Raw genomic sequence first — 16,863 nt, 5'->3', positions numbered from 1 at the left:
CAGCCTTGCCCTTTCCCACACCAGCACCTCCCCCTCCCACACCAGCACCTCCCCTCTCTCTCCACGCAATCACAGCCTTTCCCTAGCAGCACTCCTCCCACACCAGCACCTCCCCCCTCCCACACCAGCACCTCCCCTCTCTCTCCACGCAATCACAGCCTTTCCCTAGCAGCACTCCTCCCCCCTCCCACACCAGCACCTCCCCTCTCTCTCCACGCAATCACAGCCTTGCCGTCTGGTTCTTTTATTCCTCTTCTTTCATTCAGCCATGATCTCACTCCTCCTACAACACCCCGCCTATCCATGCTGCTCTCCTCCACCCCCACTTATTTTACTTCTCACCCCCAGGAGCCTTGCTCTTCTTCCTCTTCTTCTTCTTGCCAGGCTCTTCTGACGTATCTGCCTCATCCTTGTCCTCTAGTTCCAACTCTCCATTGAGGTGCGGAGGTTCTTCAAGCAGCGATTGATGCTGTTTCACTGCCGCCATGTTCAAGAGAGAGAGCCTAGGTCTGACCGGAACACTGTGGATCCTAAAACAACTCTGATTCAGGGGACCCGGATTTCCGCTCTAACATCACTCTATGATTCAGCCATCACCAGTCAAAGGGGATGCCGGGACAGCTGCACACAACATTACGGAGCGCTCATCTGTAAACATAGAAAACGGACTTCACCACTTTTTTTCCACCGAGGGCTCCTTATAGAAACACGTTAAAAATACCCAATTAAAAACAAATGACATCATATTTTTAACTGCAGCTCGTGAGAACCCATTTCAAAATGAGCTTTAAGTTTTCACGAGCAGCTGAGCTATACTATTTTCGATATGACAATCACATTGGAATATAGAGGCAAAATAGCTCAGATCGTAATAACCATGCACGTATTGTGACGCTTTTAGCTAGTTAGGAATACATTTTCACAAACACTTGTTTTAAGGGGCGTTTAGAGCCAACGAAATAGTTACAGTATATTGTTGTTGTTCTTTCTAGCTACGCCTCCACACTCACCAACCGACCCCCACTGCGCCTTGGATCCCAGCTGCGAAACTTTTTATGGCGTTCAGCCGCTGGCTGCATGATTTCTTCAGTCTAAGTGGAGTCACTTCAGATTGCAGTACGGATTATCAAACCATGTACTCATTTATTTTAATTATATATTTACTTAGACACTTAAGGTAAACAAATATGCCTGGGCGTCAGGAGCTTCGAAAACGGCAAACTGAAATCGAATTTTAGAACCAAAAGCTCAATTTAGCACTCTAATCTTACTTTTACGAGCAAAATGTTTCCACTTCAACACTTTATCTAAAGTCCTGGTCATCAGATTCATTGCCCGCTCCCATCACTAGATATTTTAAGCCACTTGGGCTCTATGCCATACTAATTGTTTGCAAGACATGAACACACTCGTATATCGAGTTCACCATTCCTCCACGCTCACTCCCAGCCCCCCTTTGCGTATTCACCCCGGCCGGCTGTGCATGCCTACTGGCTTTGTCACCATTCCTCCACGCTCACTCCCGCAACCCCCCCTTGCGCGTTTACCCCGACCGGCCGTGCATGCCTACTGGCTTTGTCACCATTCCTCCACGCTCACTCCCGCCCCCCCTTGCGCGTTCACCCCGACCGGCCGTGCATGCCTACTGGCTTTGTCACCATTCCTCCACGCTCACTCCCGCAACCCCCCCTTGCGCGTTTACCCCGACCGGCCGTGCATGCCTACTGGCTTTGTCACCATTCCTCCACGCTCACTCCCGCCCCCCCTTGCGCGTTCACCCCGACCGGCCGTGCATGCCTACTGGCTTTGTCACCATTCCTCCACGCTCCCACCCCCCCCACCCCCCTTGTGCGTTCACCCCGACCGGCCGTGCATGCCTATTGGCTTTGTCACCATTCCTCTATGCTCACTCCCACCCCTCCCTTGCGCGTTCACCCCGACCGGCCGTGCATGCCTACTGGCTTTGTCACCATTCCTCCACGCTCACTCCCGCAACCCCCCCTTAAGTGTTTACCCCGACCGGCCATGCATGCCTACTGGCTTTGTCACCATTCCTCCTCCCCCTCCAGCTTCCCCCAGGCCGTAGCAGCACTCCTCCTTAGAACAGTCCTAGCATATCACCGGCATATGAGGCAGGCTTGGCGCCAGACGGTTAAACTGAGCATCGGATAATGAGGTGCCCTTTGCAGCCATTCTGCTGCTATCAAGCACCCATCCTGCCCTTGTTAGTCGCCATTTCCGCGATGACAAAGGCCGGTGTGGGCTGTGCCTGTCCAGAACATTCTTGTGTTGCACCCCTTGCCGTTAAAAATTTAAACCGGGTTCGCATTACAAAGCCAAAGAACTCGCCTCACAACTTTTAAAGGTCAAGAATAAACTAACTAGCTTTCAGCCTACCTTCAGGGCCAATGTTAACTTCGAGATAATAAGAAGGCAAATAGTATTTTAAACGCATAAGCTAAACAAATGCATATTTTTGTCCGATGTTTACATACGAAACTGTTTTCAAAGTGGATTTTTTGTGTCGCTTGCTTTAAACGTGTCACAAAAAATTGCAAGACCTGTAGCAACAAGTTGGCTTTAGGAGAACTACTACTTATATATAATATGTCGACGCCATGTTGTTTTAGTGAATCAAGAGATTCTAGTCGCCGCACCTCTTATGACATTTTTGCCAACTTTGTATGTACCAGCAAGTTGGCTAGCAATAGGCCCTTAATGCATTTGAGCTTTGTGAAACTTTGTGAAACTTTGTGAAAGGTTGATATTGCTATATGTTCTTTTGTATTCCCTTGTTTTCTAATCACGGGGTCGCCTCAGGTTGCAGAGAGTGCTTAAGCCTAATCACACATCTTCATACAAAGGGGTTCCAAGTTCTGAATGAATAATTTTTTTGTTTGAACTCCCATGTCAGTGAAATGCTCCCTTGCGAAAGCATACTATTATAGCCTTGCAGCCTCACGCTCACTCCCGCAACCCCCCCTTAAGTGTTTACCCCGACCGGCCATGCATGCCTACTGGCTTTGTCACCATTCCTAATCCCCCTCCCCAGCCAGCTTCCCCCAGGCCGTAGCAGCACTCCTCCTTAGAACAGTCCTAGCATATCACCGGCATGTGAGGCAGGCTTGGCGCCAGCCGGTTAAACTGAGCATCGGATAATGAGGTGCCCTTTGCAGCCATTCTGCTGCTATCAAGCACCCATCCTGCCCTTGTTTGTCGCCATTTCCGCGATGACAAAGGCCGGTGTGGGCTGTGCCTGTCCAGAACATTCTTGTGTTGCACCCCTTGCCGTTAAAAATTTAAACCGGGTTCGCATTACAAAGCCAAAGAACTCGCCTCACAACTTTTAAAGGTCAAGAATAAACTAACTAGCTTTCAGCCTACCTTCAGGGCCAATGTTAACTTCGAGATAATAAGAAGGCAAATAGTATTTTAAACACATAAGCTAAACAAATGCATATTTTTGTCCGATGTTTACATACGAAACTGTTTTCAAAGTGGATTTTTTGTGTAGCTTGGTTTAAACGTGTCACAAAAAATTGCCAGACCTGTAGCAACAAGTTGGCTTTAGGAGAACTACTACTTATATATAATATGTCGACGCCATGTTGTTTTAGTGAATCAAGAGATTCTAGTCGCCGCACCTCTTATGAATTTTTTGCCAACTTTGTATGTACCAGCAAGTTGGCTAGCAATAGGCCCTTAATGCATTTGAGCTTTGTGATAGTTTGTGAAAGGTTGATATCGCTATATGTTCTTTTGTATTCCCTTGTTTTCTAATCACGGGGTCGCCTCAAGTTGCAGAGAGTGCTTAAGCCTAATCACACATCTTCATACAAAGGGGTTCCAAGTTCTGAATGAATAATTTTTTTGTTTGAACTCCCATGTCAGTGAAATGCTCCCTTGCGAAAGCATACTATTATAGCCTTGCAGCCTGCTGCCAAGTGTATCGGTTATTAAAGGGCCTTCTGAATTCGCCTTTCTTCAGTTTGCATGCTTTCTAGAAAATCACACAGATCACACAGCCGCACCTACACTCACACTCACACACACTCACCCTCACACACCCTCAGCCACATAACACCTCACACACACACACCGTCACCATAACACCCTTTACATCATACAAAGGCACACGCACACACCTTCATCCTCACAACACCACACACCATCGGAATACACACACCCTCCCCCTCGCACCACCTCACACACACTCAGCCTCACACACAATTACACTCAAAGACCCTTACACACCCTCAATAACATTCTCAAAAATCACACAACTAACACACTCACACACCCTATCAGCATCACACATCATATCACAATCAATCACCCTTTTCAAACTCACTCACACTCTCTCACATTACACAAATGTCACAAAAAGACGTTAATATTTCACTTCTGTTCTTTTATTTTCCTCACAATAAAATACACTGAACATAATCTTCACAAAAGGTATTTACAACACTTTAAGCTATTGCCATTATAAATTACAATAACTTTTAAGTATTAATTATTTAAAAAATTTCATAACCATTGTTATTTGTAATATCAATACATCTAAGTCACGTAAATACAAAACATTTGCATTACAAATACTATGAGTGTCACATTTGCAAAAGTTAAAAGTATTGGCATTGTAAATGACAAAACTATTAATTTCGCGATTTTCAAAACCATCACATTAATATAAAATGTGTCATTTACAAAACCAATAGCTCCAACTTTCCTACTGCGAGACCTATTGGCAACGCCAGTGCTTGTCTTTGTTTGGGGTGGAATACCCCTACGACTTCCTCAGGGCTAAAACTAATACAAATACCAGTGTTGTAATTGGGTATTATAAAACATGGTACAGCTTGGAGTTACAATGTATGCTTGTACTACAATTAGAGTGCTTGAAGTAATCTCCAACTCCAGGTGTATAATGTTGATCATCTGTGACGTGGAAACCCATGCCAAAAATCATGTCATGTTTATACTGACTTATACCAAATAAATCATTATGCTCGTTAAATACAAAGATCATGTGCATACATAAATTCAACCATATATCCAGTATAGAGCGCGTGAGTAATGTAAAGCCTGGTGTGGCAAAGGATTTGACACATATTCATATATCATATCCTGGTGAACATCACTAATTCCCTCATTTTAAAGTGATCATTATCTTAACCATATCTTGTGTAGATGAAAAAATAGAATAAAAGCCCTCCATAAATTAAATCACCCAGGAGACCTTTTGTCTTAAAGTGGTCCTGTGTTTAGACCTATGTGCATGAGGGGAAATTATGGTATCAGAGACTGGTATCAGAGTGGGGCCTCTCGATCATGAATAGCAATATGTTGGGATGATGTCTAATAATAGCTTACCTCCGAAATGGTGCAGTATAGAAGGTCAGTAAGTGAGACTTCATAAAATATAAACAATCGACGTAAAGTAGTCGAAGGATCAATATTGGGCACTGACAGAGAAAATTCCTCTCTGTGTACAAAGTAAGAATATATAAATATAGGGAGCCTCAACTGAGCAATAGTAATGCATGTGTGGTCAACGAGGGGCTTACCGAGTGTAATGTTCAAATATCCAAAAAGTACATTGTAGTCAACGGCGGGTATTTTGCTGTCAAGCTAGTAGCGTCCAAAGTGAAGGAACCCTGTAAAATAAAGAAAATAAATATCCTCCATGAGTATCCTAATGAGAATAACCAACACTGTAGGTGAAGTGAAAATACCACCCATGAGTATCCTACTGAGACAAAGTAGACTACTGTATTGGTCCCACAATCTCATCCGGTAATCAAAATAGTTGCCCAGAAACTGAGGCGGAATAAATGTCCTGAGTTAATGGGACATTTAGTGGTAGTGACTTCAAAACCTACCTGTATCTAAAAACGAGGCCACGTCAGGCATTTGCACTCTAGCGAAATTTCCTCGTTTGTGTTTAAAAATCAGTCTTGAACACGTTCCTCATAGGAATAGTCCAACCTGAACTACCAGGCCAGGTCCTCTCTGGACCAAAAACAAGCATCCTGGGACCGGTTTCGGAGTATTACTCCTCTTCAGCTTGGCTAGCTTGAATCCAGTGGCACAGCGAGCAAGGGACCACGTCTGGGCATGCCCTCGGCCACTCAGGGCGAACATGGCAAACACAACAAGATGGTGAATGGAGTGCTGAGAATTTTCAACCACTCACCCCCAGTCACAGGGCAATACGGATTTGCTTACGGCTGGGTCTAAACTGGAGTGGTATAGTGAGCAGAAGAACAATGGATTTAACCCAGATCTCTTGACTGGTGGTGACTGTATGATTTATTCAGCATCTCTCCACCATTTGTTCCCATTGTACACTGAATCATAGACATTACACTGATCTAAAATAAAACAATACACTGAATAAGAGGTTACACATGAAACAAATGCGAAGTCGGAAGGTAGGCCTGAGTTGTAGTCAAGTAATTAGTTACTTTGGGAGGCTACTGGTTTATTGTTGCATTTGGCTATTCAGGATCAATCCTTTAACTTCTGTTTTTTAATGCAGCTGTTGGGTTTCATTCTGATTTTAGTAGATAGGTTGCTGTGTCGAAGGAGGTGTTGAGGATGCTGGTGAGTTGAGTGCTGATTGGGTTTGTTGCGTGGCTGTAGAGGTGGTGGAGGCATGGGTCGGTGGGTGCCCCGGAGTAGATGAAAGACATGGGAAGGGGTTTAGTACATTGGCCCCTTTTTGGGGTCTGCTAAAGTAAGTGCTTGGGATATCCAAGGGGAGTTGTTGTCCTTTATTATGAGTGGTTCAGAGTTTAACAAACCATGCACAAATATGTAGGTTTTGGAAATTTAAATTGTATACTGTCTGTGAAAAAGACCTCCTACTCCATTAAATGTTGGCAGGTCAAACTTGCGGGAATTTAAAAAAGGAAAAGTGTGTGGTATTTACCGTAATGTGGATTTTGTTGTGGTAAATCACATGTTGTTTCCCAAGTAACTGAATTTGCAATAATGATCACATATGATAAATTCCGAACATTTTGATAAATATTGCATCCAACAGGCCACTCGTAATCATGCTCTTTGTGCTCAACAGGCCACTCGTAATCATGCTCTTTGTGCTCATGGGTCTGTCTAGAACTGGGATCTCCAACTGGTCGATCGCAAGCTGCCAGTAGCTTGCAGGCTGCCACTAGGTAGCTCATGCTAATTGCATTTCAGCAAGTTTGAAAGTATACAGCTTCCAACCTGATAACACAGGCATTTGGAACATTGTCCATTTCTGTGAGTACTCAAAAGCTAACAGTGCAAGATGACACAGCATACCCTCTGCTGGAAAATTCCTTCTTTACTTATTTTTCTCATTGCTTTCGTGTCTCCTTAAATTTTTGTTTTTCCTTTATTTTGCATTTCTTTCCTTTCTCAGTCTTTTATCCCCTCCTTCTTGATTTCCCTCTCTTTCTCCCTTTCTCCATATCTTTTTACACATCTTTCTTTCCCTCATTTGTTATGGATTCTTTTTCAGTTCCTTTCTTCTTGCCTTTAATTTATTCTAGCTATTTTTTTCGACTTTCTCATTTCTACCTCTACTCTTCTCCTTTTACTCTATTTTCCCCTTCTTTGTGTCTTACTGTTTTTTGTTAATTCTCCTCTTTCATTCTCTTAATTTTTCCTTTGTTCTTCCATTTTCTTTTTCATCCTCTTTCGTTCTTTTTCATCCTCTTTCTGTCTTTCAACCTTCTGATTTATTTTTCTTCCTCACCTTTCTTGATCTCGCTCCTCTGCTTCCTTTCTTTTGTGCTATCACACTTTCTCCAGTTCTTCCTTCTGCTTCTTTCTCACCTCTTCTTTACCTCCTTTCTTTGTTCTAATCTTCTTTCCATTTCTTCATCTTTCTTTCTCTTTTTTATATAGTTGTATTTACTTCATGTAATTGTTTTTCTTTTTCTCATTTCTTTCTCCTCTATTGCCCTTTTATTCTTGTCTCCCCTTCTTTCTGTTCTTTTCTTATGTTTTTGTCTTCTACTCTTTTGGTTTCGATCACTTATGTGTTTCCTTACTATCTGTTGTTTTCTCGATCTTTTGCTTCTTCCTTTACTTTCTGCCATGTTCTTTATTCTTACTTTTTCTACCTCTTCCCTTGTCATTCATTCTTTTTGATCTTTCATTCCTTTCAATGTTTTTTCCTTTATTTCTTTCATTTTCTTAATTTCTGTATTCATTCATCCCCTTTTTTCTCCTATGTTTCTTTTTTAATTTTTCCTCATTGTCTCCTTTAATTTGTTATTTCTTTCTGTCTCTATCTTTTTGTTTCCTTTCTCATTTTGCTTTCTTTCTCTCTTGCCTTTTTTCCTCATTCTTTCCTTTGTGTCTGTTTTTCTTTTCTCTCTTCCTCTTTTTTTTTTCTCTCGTGTTCTTTGCCTCCCTTTCTCTCTATCTATTTCTCCCTTTCGCTGTTTCAAAAGCAAAGGGACAAAACTGATCCTCAGGAGCCCAAAAGTAAAGGTTTTGTGATACAGCCTCTGTCTCATTAATACTGCATGCTCCCTGTAGTGGGAATAGGGTACTCTAGGGGCAGTTTTTAGGTCTCGCGACCTATCGATGTGCGCAAGCGCATCGAGCGGAGCGAGAATTCAAGTGGCGAAAACATCGTGAAACCAAAGGGCTTTCAGCCCCGCGGTTTTCATGCAGTTCCCGTGTACATTCACGCGCATCGCATGCAAGCCCAGCCTCTCGCATTCCCAGGCTCTCCCGCCCCCATCCGGCATCAGGCTTCTCCTCCCCTAGCAGCACTCCTCCCACACCAGCAACTCCCCCCTACCACACCAGCACCTCCCCTCTCTCTCCCCGCAAACACAGCCTTGCCGTAGCAGCACTCCTCCCACACCAGCACCTCCCCCCCCCTCCCACACCAGCACCTCCCCTCTCTCTCCCCGCAAACACAGCCTTGCCCTAGCAGCACTCCTCCCACACCAGCACCTCCCCCCTCCCACACCAGCACCTCCCCTCTCTCTCCCCGCAACAGCACTCCTCCCACAACACAGCCTTGCCCTAGCAGCACTCCTCCCACACCAGCACCTCCCCCCTCCCACACCAGCACCTCCCCTCTCTCTCCCCACAACAGCACTCCTCCCACACCACACGGAGGATTCAGCAGCCGCTCTCACCAGCTTGTTTTGTATTTGCCACCTATGGTCTGCAGCACCGTATTCATGGCTGTTCATTCACAAGCACAGCATGTCACGTTTTAGTCTCTCTTCATGCTCTATAGTGGCGGTCTAATTTTACATATAAAGTCTGTTAACAAGAAAACACAGGTAAGTCTATGATAGGCACAGTACTGTTAATCAATGAAAGACGGGTTGGGGATCTCCCATCTAATTGACCAGTTAATAGTAGAACAGATCGGTGGTCCCGTGAGATACCGCTTCACCCACTTATAACGTGTCCTGTGCTCCTTAGGTAACAAACCTGCTTTTAATGGTTGGAAAAAAATTGTGTAGGTTCGAGTGTAAACTTTCCACAAAGCATGGGGGAGAATATAGTGCTGTCGTTGCCAGGCAACACCTTCTCCTTCCCTCTGCAATCCTCAGTACCCTCAGGGCAGTTGGTAAATGGGAGTTCATCGCATCAGAATTTGGGATTCTGTGCAGTTTTTCACCTGGGCAGAGCAAGTGTTCTGTTATTTCAAAATCCGCATTTGTAACAGCTGTAGTTACTTCTGGGGATAGTGGTCTTAAATGGTATTTCTGGCCACACATCTGTATATCCCCTACATAAATCTGCAATATCTAGTGAGGAGAACGAAAACCCGCTGGTGAGAAGGGCACTAGGGCAGTTCACATCTCCAACGGGTTTTTCTCTTACCTTCTGGTATTTGCAGTATTTAAGTAAAAAAAAATTAATAATACATAAAAAAAATACATAGTATTCAGCCAGGACAAAAATGTGTAAAGATGACCTCAATCATTAGAATAAACGTTTTTGTAGTTTACAACGTGATTATATCGGTACATTCTTAAGTGGAAGCATCTTCTCCATCAGACAAGCATGTTGTTACACAAGCTCGTTCTCATGTGCCTCCTACCCCCCAGCGCCCCTCCCCCCTCCCTCCTCCCACAGAGGAAGTACTTGTGATAAAATCGCCCGGTGGCATGTTTACACGTCACACCTGGATGCTCTGAGACAAGATAGCACTTGATTTATATGCTTTTGAAAAGACACCGAACAAGCCGAAAGTAATCCGTTTTGGGAAACCAATCAAGATATGGGTGGTGCGGGTCGGCCCACCTGGGAGCTGCAGGCGCTCGTGCCCGGGTAAGCTGTAGTTTGTTCAGTCCACCGCGCCAACGTATCTGCAAACCCGAGAACTAGCCAAGGTTCTCCCGCCAACACTACTGCATTGCGTATTACCATCCAGTCAGCTGTCAACATTCATTTTCTGTTGAGCCTCCGCCTTTACGCTACTTTATTAAAGGTATAAAATCATTCAGCACATGTCCCGCATCAACTCTATCCCACAAGGCCGTCTGACAGGGCTCCGCAGAAACCACTACCTGGCCCCTCTCACATCCTAACCCTGGCCCCTCTTGTAGGGTTTACTTCGCGAATTTAAACACACCCGGCGCACGCACCGGCATCTTGCCACCCCTCAGACCTAATCCCTTAGGCGGAGCTGGGTTTAGGACGTGAGTCGGGCGATGAGCACACGCAGTACACATTTGTGGTAAGTGGAAAACATCCCCGCCATACTTATTCACCAAAACAAGAAGCACATAAAGTAAACAATCCTTGTGAAAGAAAAAACGTGCGCATTAAACATGAGTTAATAATATGATCGCTGGTACAAATCCAGCCATGCCTACCGTTACACACAACACTTATTCAATTAATGTTTGTGTTACAGTAAAATATGACCCTGTCTGCCTCCTCCCGGGAACGAAGCTGAAACTATACCCAGGGAGGAAGGGGTCTACTACCCCGTGGCCCTCCTTGACCCCACAAACCAGAACTGGGGAAAATGAAAGCGAAAATGGTATTTATTGCCCTAGTAACATGAAGTGCGTAAATGCTGTCCTCTTTCCAGACTTCAGCATACCTGCAAAAGGGCAACCATGACCTGCATGACATTCTAACAGCCACCAGCCCCTTAGTGCACACTGGTCACAGGACCATATTCAAAACAAGCACTGGCGTTGCCAATAGGTCTCGCAGTAGGAAAGTTGGAGCTATTGGTTTTGTAAATGACAAAGCCCTTTATGTTTTTAAAATGAAAACAAAAATAAAAGGCATTGTTATTTGCAATTGTAATAGCTCCAACTTTCCTACTGCGAGACCTATTGGCAACGCCAGTGCTTGTTCTATAGTGCGATGTTCCATTAATGTATAGGGATATTTTGGAAATTGGTCTGAGCATGCCCTGTGTGGGAGCCAGGTTAAGCGGTATATGTGACCAATGTAGAGGAATATGAAAAATACTCTAAGGATCGCCATATTTGCCATCCAAACTGCTAGAGCTAAAGAATAACGGCATACCATGTTTAATTGATTATGGCTATATGGCTATGTTTGAGTTCAAGAGATATTCCTGCTTGTCCATGGGAGAGGCAAGCATTGAAGAGACTGGGGAGGTGCGTTGAAAAGGAAAGGTTTATCCCTTACTGAAGCTCTGGCAAAGGTCTGCCAAGCTGTTCTTAAATGTGTCCAACTCAAGGTGGGGATAAAATGAGCAACAAAGAGTGTTTATCATGAAGCAAGACGAGTTGGGTGCAACTTTAGTTGGTAGACTGGAGTTTACCATCGTGGGACCAGTGATCCAAGGCTTAAGAGTAAAGGAAAACGACAAGTCTGCTAAAGAATATAAGAGATGTAGTTGAGTAGGATACATGGGGCGAGGGCATGTGGTTTGAGTGATGAGACCAAAGCTATCTCCTAGACCAGCCAGCAATGAAAAGTGGGATCAAACGACTTGTATAGAGTAGACATTTGCAAAAGCTGACACGTCCCAAAGCACATTGTGAGAGTAGCCATTGGTCCTTTGTGCAGTGCAAAACCAAGGGACTACAAGATACCTGACCAGAAAGGATCGAGGAGAAAAACATAGGGATGGATTCAAGAATTAGAAGCAAGTGTCAGTAGTACCAGTGATAGAGTTCTGTTCCTTAGGCCTCCAAGTCCTCTCATGCCTCTTGACAGTTTTTCTCAAGGTCTTCATTAGATGGCACTTTCATTGTTCAGACACAGAAGCTCCTGCATTCTCCCTAGACGATGTAGTGAAAGTTGGGAATTTTTAAAAGTCGTCAGGGCAAGTGGGATGATGAAGTACGCACCAAGAAGGTGCAGTGTAATTACTGAACGGATATCTATACTGTGAGATCATTAGAACCCTTTCTTCTATGTCACATCACCTTTGCTCACATCTACTTGTGAGACCGTCATGGGTTAATTGAGAAGCATCATTATTTGTAGCCCACTGTACTCAGCTGTATATTGGAAATTCAGAATCAACTTGCTCAAGTGTTTTTTTTTCATCTAAGCTGAAAAGCACTTTGGAAAGGCCTCAGAATGCTGAACCAGGCTTCTAATCGCACAGATCCAATTAGCCACCCTGGTGAGGGGAAACGAACAGTGGGGAACGATAAAAGCAGTTTATTTTTCAATTATAGCGTAGAATGATTTGTTTTATGGTTGAATGTGATTTACTGGATATGGAAAAAGCACAAATACACACTAAAAAGACCAACTGTTCGAAATCCCAGAAACATTAAAAAGAATAAACTAAGGTTGTCAGGCGATACAAAATGTGTGCACCGCGTCGTATTTGAATATTTTTATTTTATTTATATTGCATTTATATAGCGCTTACTACCCCTGACGGAGCGTTGAAGCGCTTTTTCGGCGGGTAGCACGCTACTCCGGGACCCATAGAGGATTAGTGTTGAATTAGTATAGTGAAACATGCAAGTACATTTTAAGTGGTGGATAGGTTAGTCAGTTATTTGGATTTGGACTGATAGTAGAAGGATAGAGGAGAAAAAAAGGTTTGTATTGGGGTGTTGAAACATGCTATCAGGAAGCCCATGAAGGGTTAGTGGTGAATTAATAAATGTGAAATATGAAAGTAATTTCAGTGGTGGATATTAGTCAGTTATTTGGAGTGAGAAGGATAGCGGAGGGATAAAAGGGGACGAAAGGCTTGCATTCATATAGCACTTGTTACCCCTGATGGATGTTGAAGCGCTTTTATTGCCAGGAGCAAGCCACTCTGGAACTCATAAAGGATTAGTGTTGAAAATTAGTATAGTAAAATATGAAGTAATTTGAGTAGTGGATATGTTATTTAGTTATTTGGGTAGGTGGCGGGATAGTGAAGGGAAAGAGGTTTGTATTTATATAGCGCCTGCTACCCCTGATGGGGTTTTGAAGTGCAAGTAGCACGCTACTCGGGAACCCATCAGGATTAGTGTTGAATTAGTATGGTGAAACATGAAAGTAATTTTAGTGGTGGATATGTTAGTCAGCTATTTGGATTGAGAAGAGTTGGGGAGGGGTAGAAAAGAGGGAAGAGTTTAGAAAGGTTTGTTTTGGGGGATCTATATAGTGAAAGAGGTGTAAGATGATGCAAGGAGGGGTAGAGTAGGAGAGAGTCTAGAAAAGGTTATTTTGGGGATCATAGTAGTGGTATGGGGTTTGGGGTTAAATGAGAGAGTGGATGTAGAGGATATATTGACCGAAGTATAGGCTGAGAAATAGGGAAGTGCATTGGAAATGCTAAATTAGAAGAAAGTGATAAATGTATAGATTCATAAGTACATTGAAAGTATATAGATACGTAATGGAGGTATGTATATTGGGGAGCATGTCTGGCCTTGGACCCGGCCAGTGTCGAACAGGCTGAAACAGGCAACTGTCCTTGTCCTCTCATCCCTTAACAGGCTACTGCCCTTGTCCTCTCCGCCCTTAGCCTCCACGCCCGGACTGAGACGCCCTAAGCCTGGCCTTTTATAGCCCCAGTAATCAGGTGACCCCGTCAGCCAATGGGAACCCTAGCCCTAACACTATCCAATCACAACACTAGCCCTAAAAATCTAGTACCAATAGGAGACCAGGACCTTACAGCTAATCTTAGCCCAAGTCCAAGCACCCAATCAACTCAAAAACCCTAATCTCTACGAACAATAGAGGCCCTAGCCCCACCAGTAGTCCCACCCCAAGTCCAAGCAACCTATGGCACAGGAAGCCCTTTTTCCTATTTCCAATAGAAAGCCTAACCCTACTCTTAGTCCCATAACCAGTCCAGCAACCAAGCACATCAGAAACCCTAATCACTACTTCCAATTAAAAGTCTAACCCTAGCCCCATTCCCACCCTAGTCCCAACAACCAATAACACAGAAAACCCTAGTCACTACTTCCAATAGAAATCCTACCCCTAGCCCTAGTCCCAACACTACATTGATTGAATCACAGACCCAGAAAACAATCAGAGCACTCAAATACCCAACCAATGAGGACATTAACCCTGACAGGATTTGTAGGGGGCGTGCTAACCTAAGGAATAATATAAGTTACTATTCCAACACCTTCCCTACTGTTGCGCACACTGGAGTTGGAATAGTAAATTATACTATTCCTAAGTCCAGCGCGCCCCCTACAGCAAGTGGATGTAACAACTTGCGTTGTAATGTACTGCGATGTAACAACTCATGTAAATGCATGCGATGTGAGGTGCTATATTCGGCTGCACAGCAGTAACACTTCTGTACAACTGGCTAAAACATTGATAAACCCAATACTTCTCATAGATGGGACCTACTGGCTGTACAAATGCTTGTTCTGAAGCATCAGCCAATTTCTGGAGTTCATAGGTCCTTCTATTTGGAAAAGTTGTCCCTTGATGTTAGCTGTTTACCTGCCGCTGTCTTCATTAATGATGTTAATTATTTGTGTCATTTTAAAATCTCTCAAGAACCAGTCATGTTTTTATGCAGAAGTTCATGCACAGGCATCTCTCTGTCTGGAGTCAGTGGATGAGAGGTGGTCTTCTAATCCCTGAGAAAGTTTATGGCAGTTGTAGTTAATGTAGGGTATCAGTAGTTATCCTTTACTTGTGCATCGTACTATAAGTGAGTCCCGACTGAGCTCCACTGGTACTGACCTTTTTGGCAGTGTGAGTTGCAGAGGTTGTGGGGAGATATAGACCTCAATTCAGTCACAGTTGGCTGGGATGAGGGGACTGAAACTGCTTTGATCAGTATGAGCAAGTGCAAAAGAATCCCTCATTGTCGCTAACACAATCGTGCTTGTGGCATGATCCACCTTGCGGGAGCGAGCAGTGGCGCGCGTGCTAATTGGGCGTTGCTCGCTCCCGCAAGGCGGATGGCACCACAAGCACGAGTGCTTGAAAACAGCTGCTGCTTGTTAATTAGTGCAGCGTGCGCAGCACACACCACTTGTGTGGTTTTTCTTTTGTAGACTGTCTGTTCCCTTCCTCTTCTGCAGCCACAAAATGGATGTTAAGGTTGTCCTGCTTGTTAAGTAGTGCAGCACGTGCGGCATACACCACTCCCGAGTTTTTTTTTTTTTAGACACTTTTAAATTGTCTGTCCCCTTCCTCTTCCGCAGCCTCAAAATAGATTTAGGTTGCCCTGCTTGTTAATTAGTGCAGCGCACGCGGCGCGCACCACTCGCGTGTTTTTATTTTTGTAGACACTTTTAAATTTTCTGTCCCCTTCCTCTTCTGCAGCCACAAAATGGATGTTTAGGTTGCCCTGCTTGTCATCGTTGTGAATTGACCCTGCGGCCGGGCTTATTTGAAATTGCTTATGTGTAAAATGAGGGAATTACTGACATGCGTAAGAAGGTTTGTTGTGCTTCAGCAGATGCCTTGAGAGCTAGAACTTCGTATATTTAAGGATCCTGCACTATCACTGTGCCTAAATTCTCAATTCCCTTCTGATATCTAGTGTTCATTGTCACTGTGCGCATCGGTCCTACTTCTCTTTTGTGTTGACCAGTTGAAAGAGAGGAAGGTCTGCTGATCTCAGCATCGTGTCTATGTGGCAATGTGTGACTTAGTTGTGGATCTGCACTCCTGAAGTAAGGCGGCATGCAGCGATTGCTTGGTGTACCTTTTCGGAGCGCGATTCCCTCATCACATCACTATGAGAAAATCCACATAATAAACGTTCTCCTGTAGCAGCATCCTTCCCACATTCATTCTTCTGCAGGGCAACTCCCCACCAGCTTTTTTTATTAAAACTTTGCAACATGCTGCACAAAAGCCACACTACTACACAACATAGCTTAAACACATTAGCAAAGCCAATAGCTCTGACCAAACACTAACAAGTTCCCAAAGGCGAGACCTATTGGCTTTACAAATGCTTTTTCAAAAAGTCTCTCTCATCCACCAAGTATATTGAGCTGCTATCATTCTTTTATTTCACGTGTTTTGCCATAGAATTCTTGAAGCAGTGTTTGTATGATAACCACTGATGAATCATTCACCTAGTTTCCATTCCTACACATTCACAACAGCGACATTTTGTTAACTTATTGATTTAATAATTATATTTTATTATGTTGACTTTTTTCACAGTTACACATGGCATGTCCCATTAACTTACACCACAAGCAAATCTAATGTGGTTGGAAGATTTTTGCTGAAAACCAAAAAAGGTACATTTTTTAGCATGATTCATTACTGCATATTCACATGTTGTGTATAGGATTATTTCGCACTTGGGTTACATGATTTTGTACTTCTGTTATGTAATATAGGAAATGTGAAAGTTATTTATTCACTCAGATTATATATTTAGATTTCATTATTGTGGGACATTATAGAAACTCTTTGGAAAAATTACTTACTTTA

The 16,863-nt window shown here is 43.6% G+C and overlaps 1 protein-coding gene across 1 annotated transcript in view; it reads left to right on the top strand.

Moving 5' to 3' along the window:
• Positions 1 to 16,863, top strand: part of ERAP1 (endoplasmic reticulum aminopeptidase 1) — a 507,475-nt gene that overhangs the window by 328,531 nt on the left and 162,081 nt on the right. The window contains exon 12 of the mRNA XM_086960958.1: positions 16,588 to 16,667. Within this exon, the coding sequence (XP_086817084.1) occupies positions 16,588 to 16,667 (80 nt within the window). The remainder of the gene's footprint in view (positions 1 to 16,587; positions 16,668 to 16,863) is intronic.

Source organism: Lissotriton vulgaris, chromosome 3_1 (genome assembly GCF_964263255.1).
Source record: "Lissotriton vulgaris chromosome 3_1, aLisVul1.2, whole genome shotgun sequence".
Classification (NCBI taxonomy): domain Eukaryota; kingdom Metazoa; phylum Chordata; class Amphibia; order Caudata; family Salamandridae; genus Lissotriton; species Lissotriton vulgaris.
This window is presented reverse-complemented; position numbering and strand designations above follow the sequence as displayed.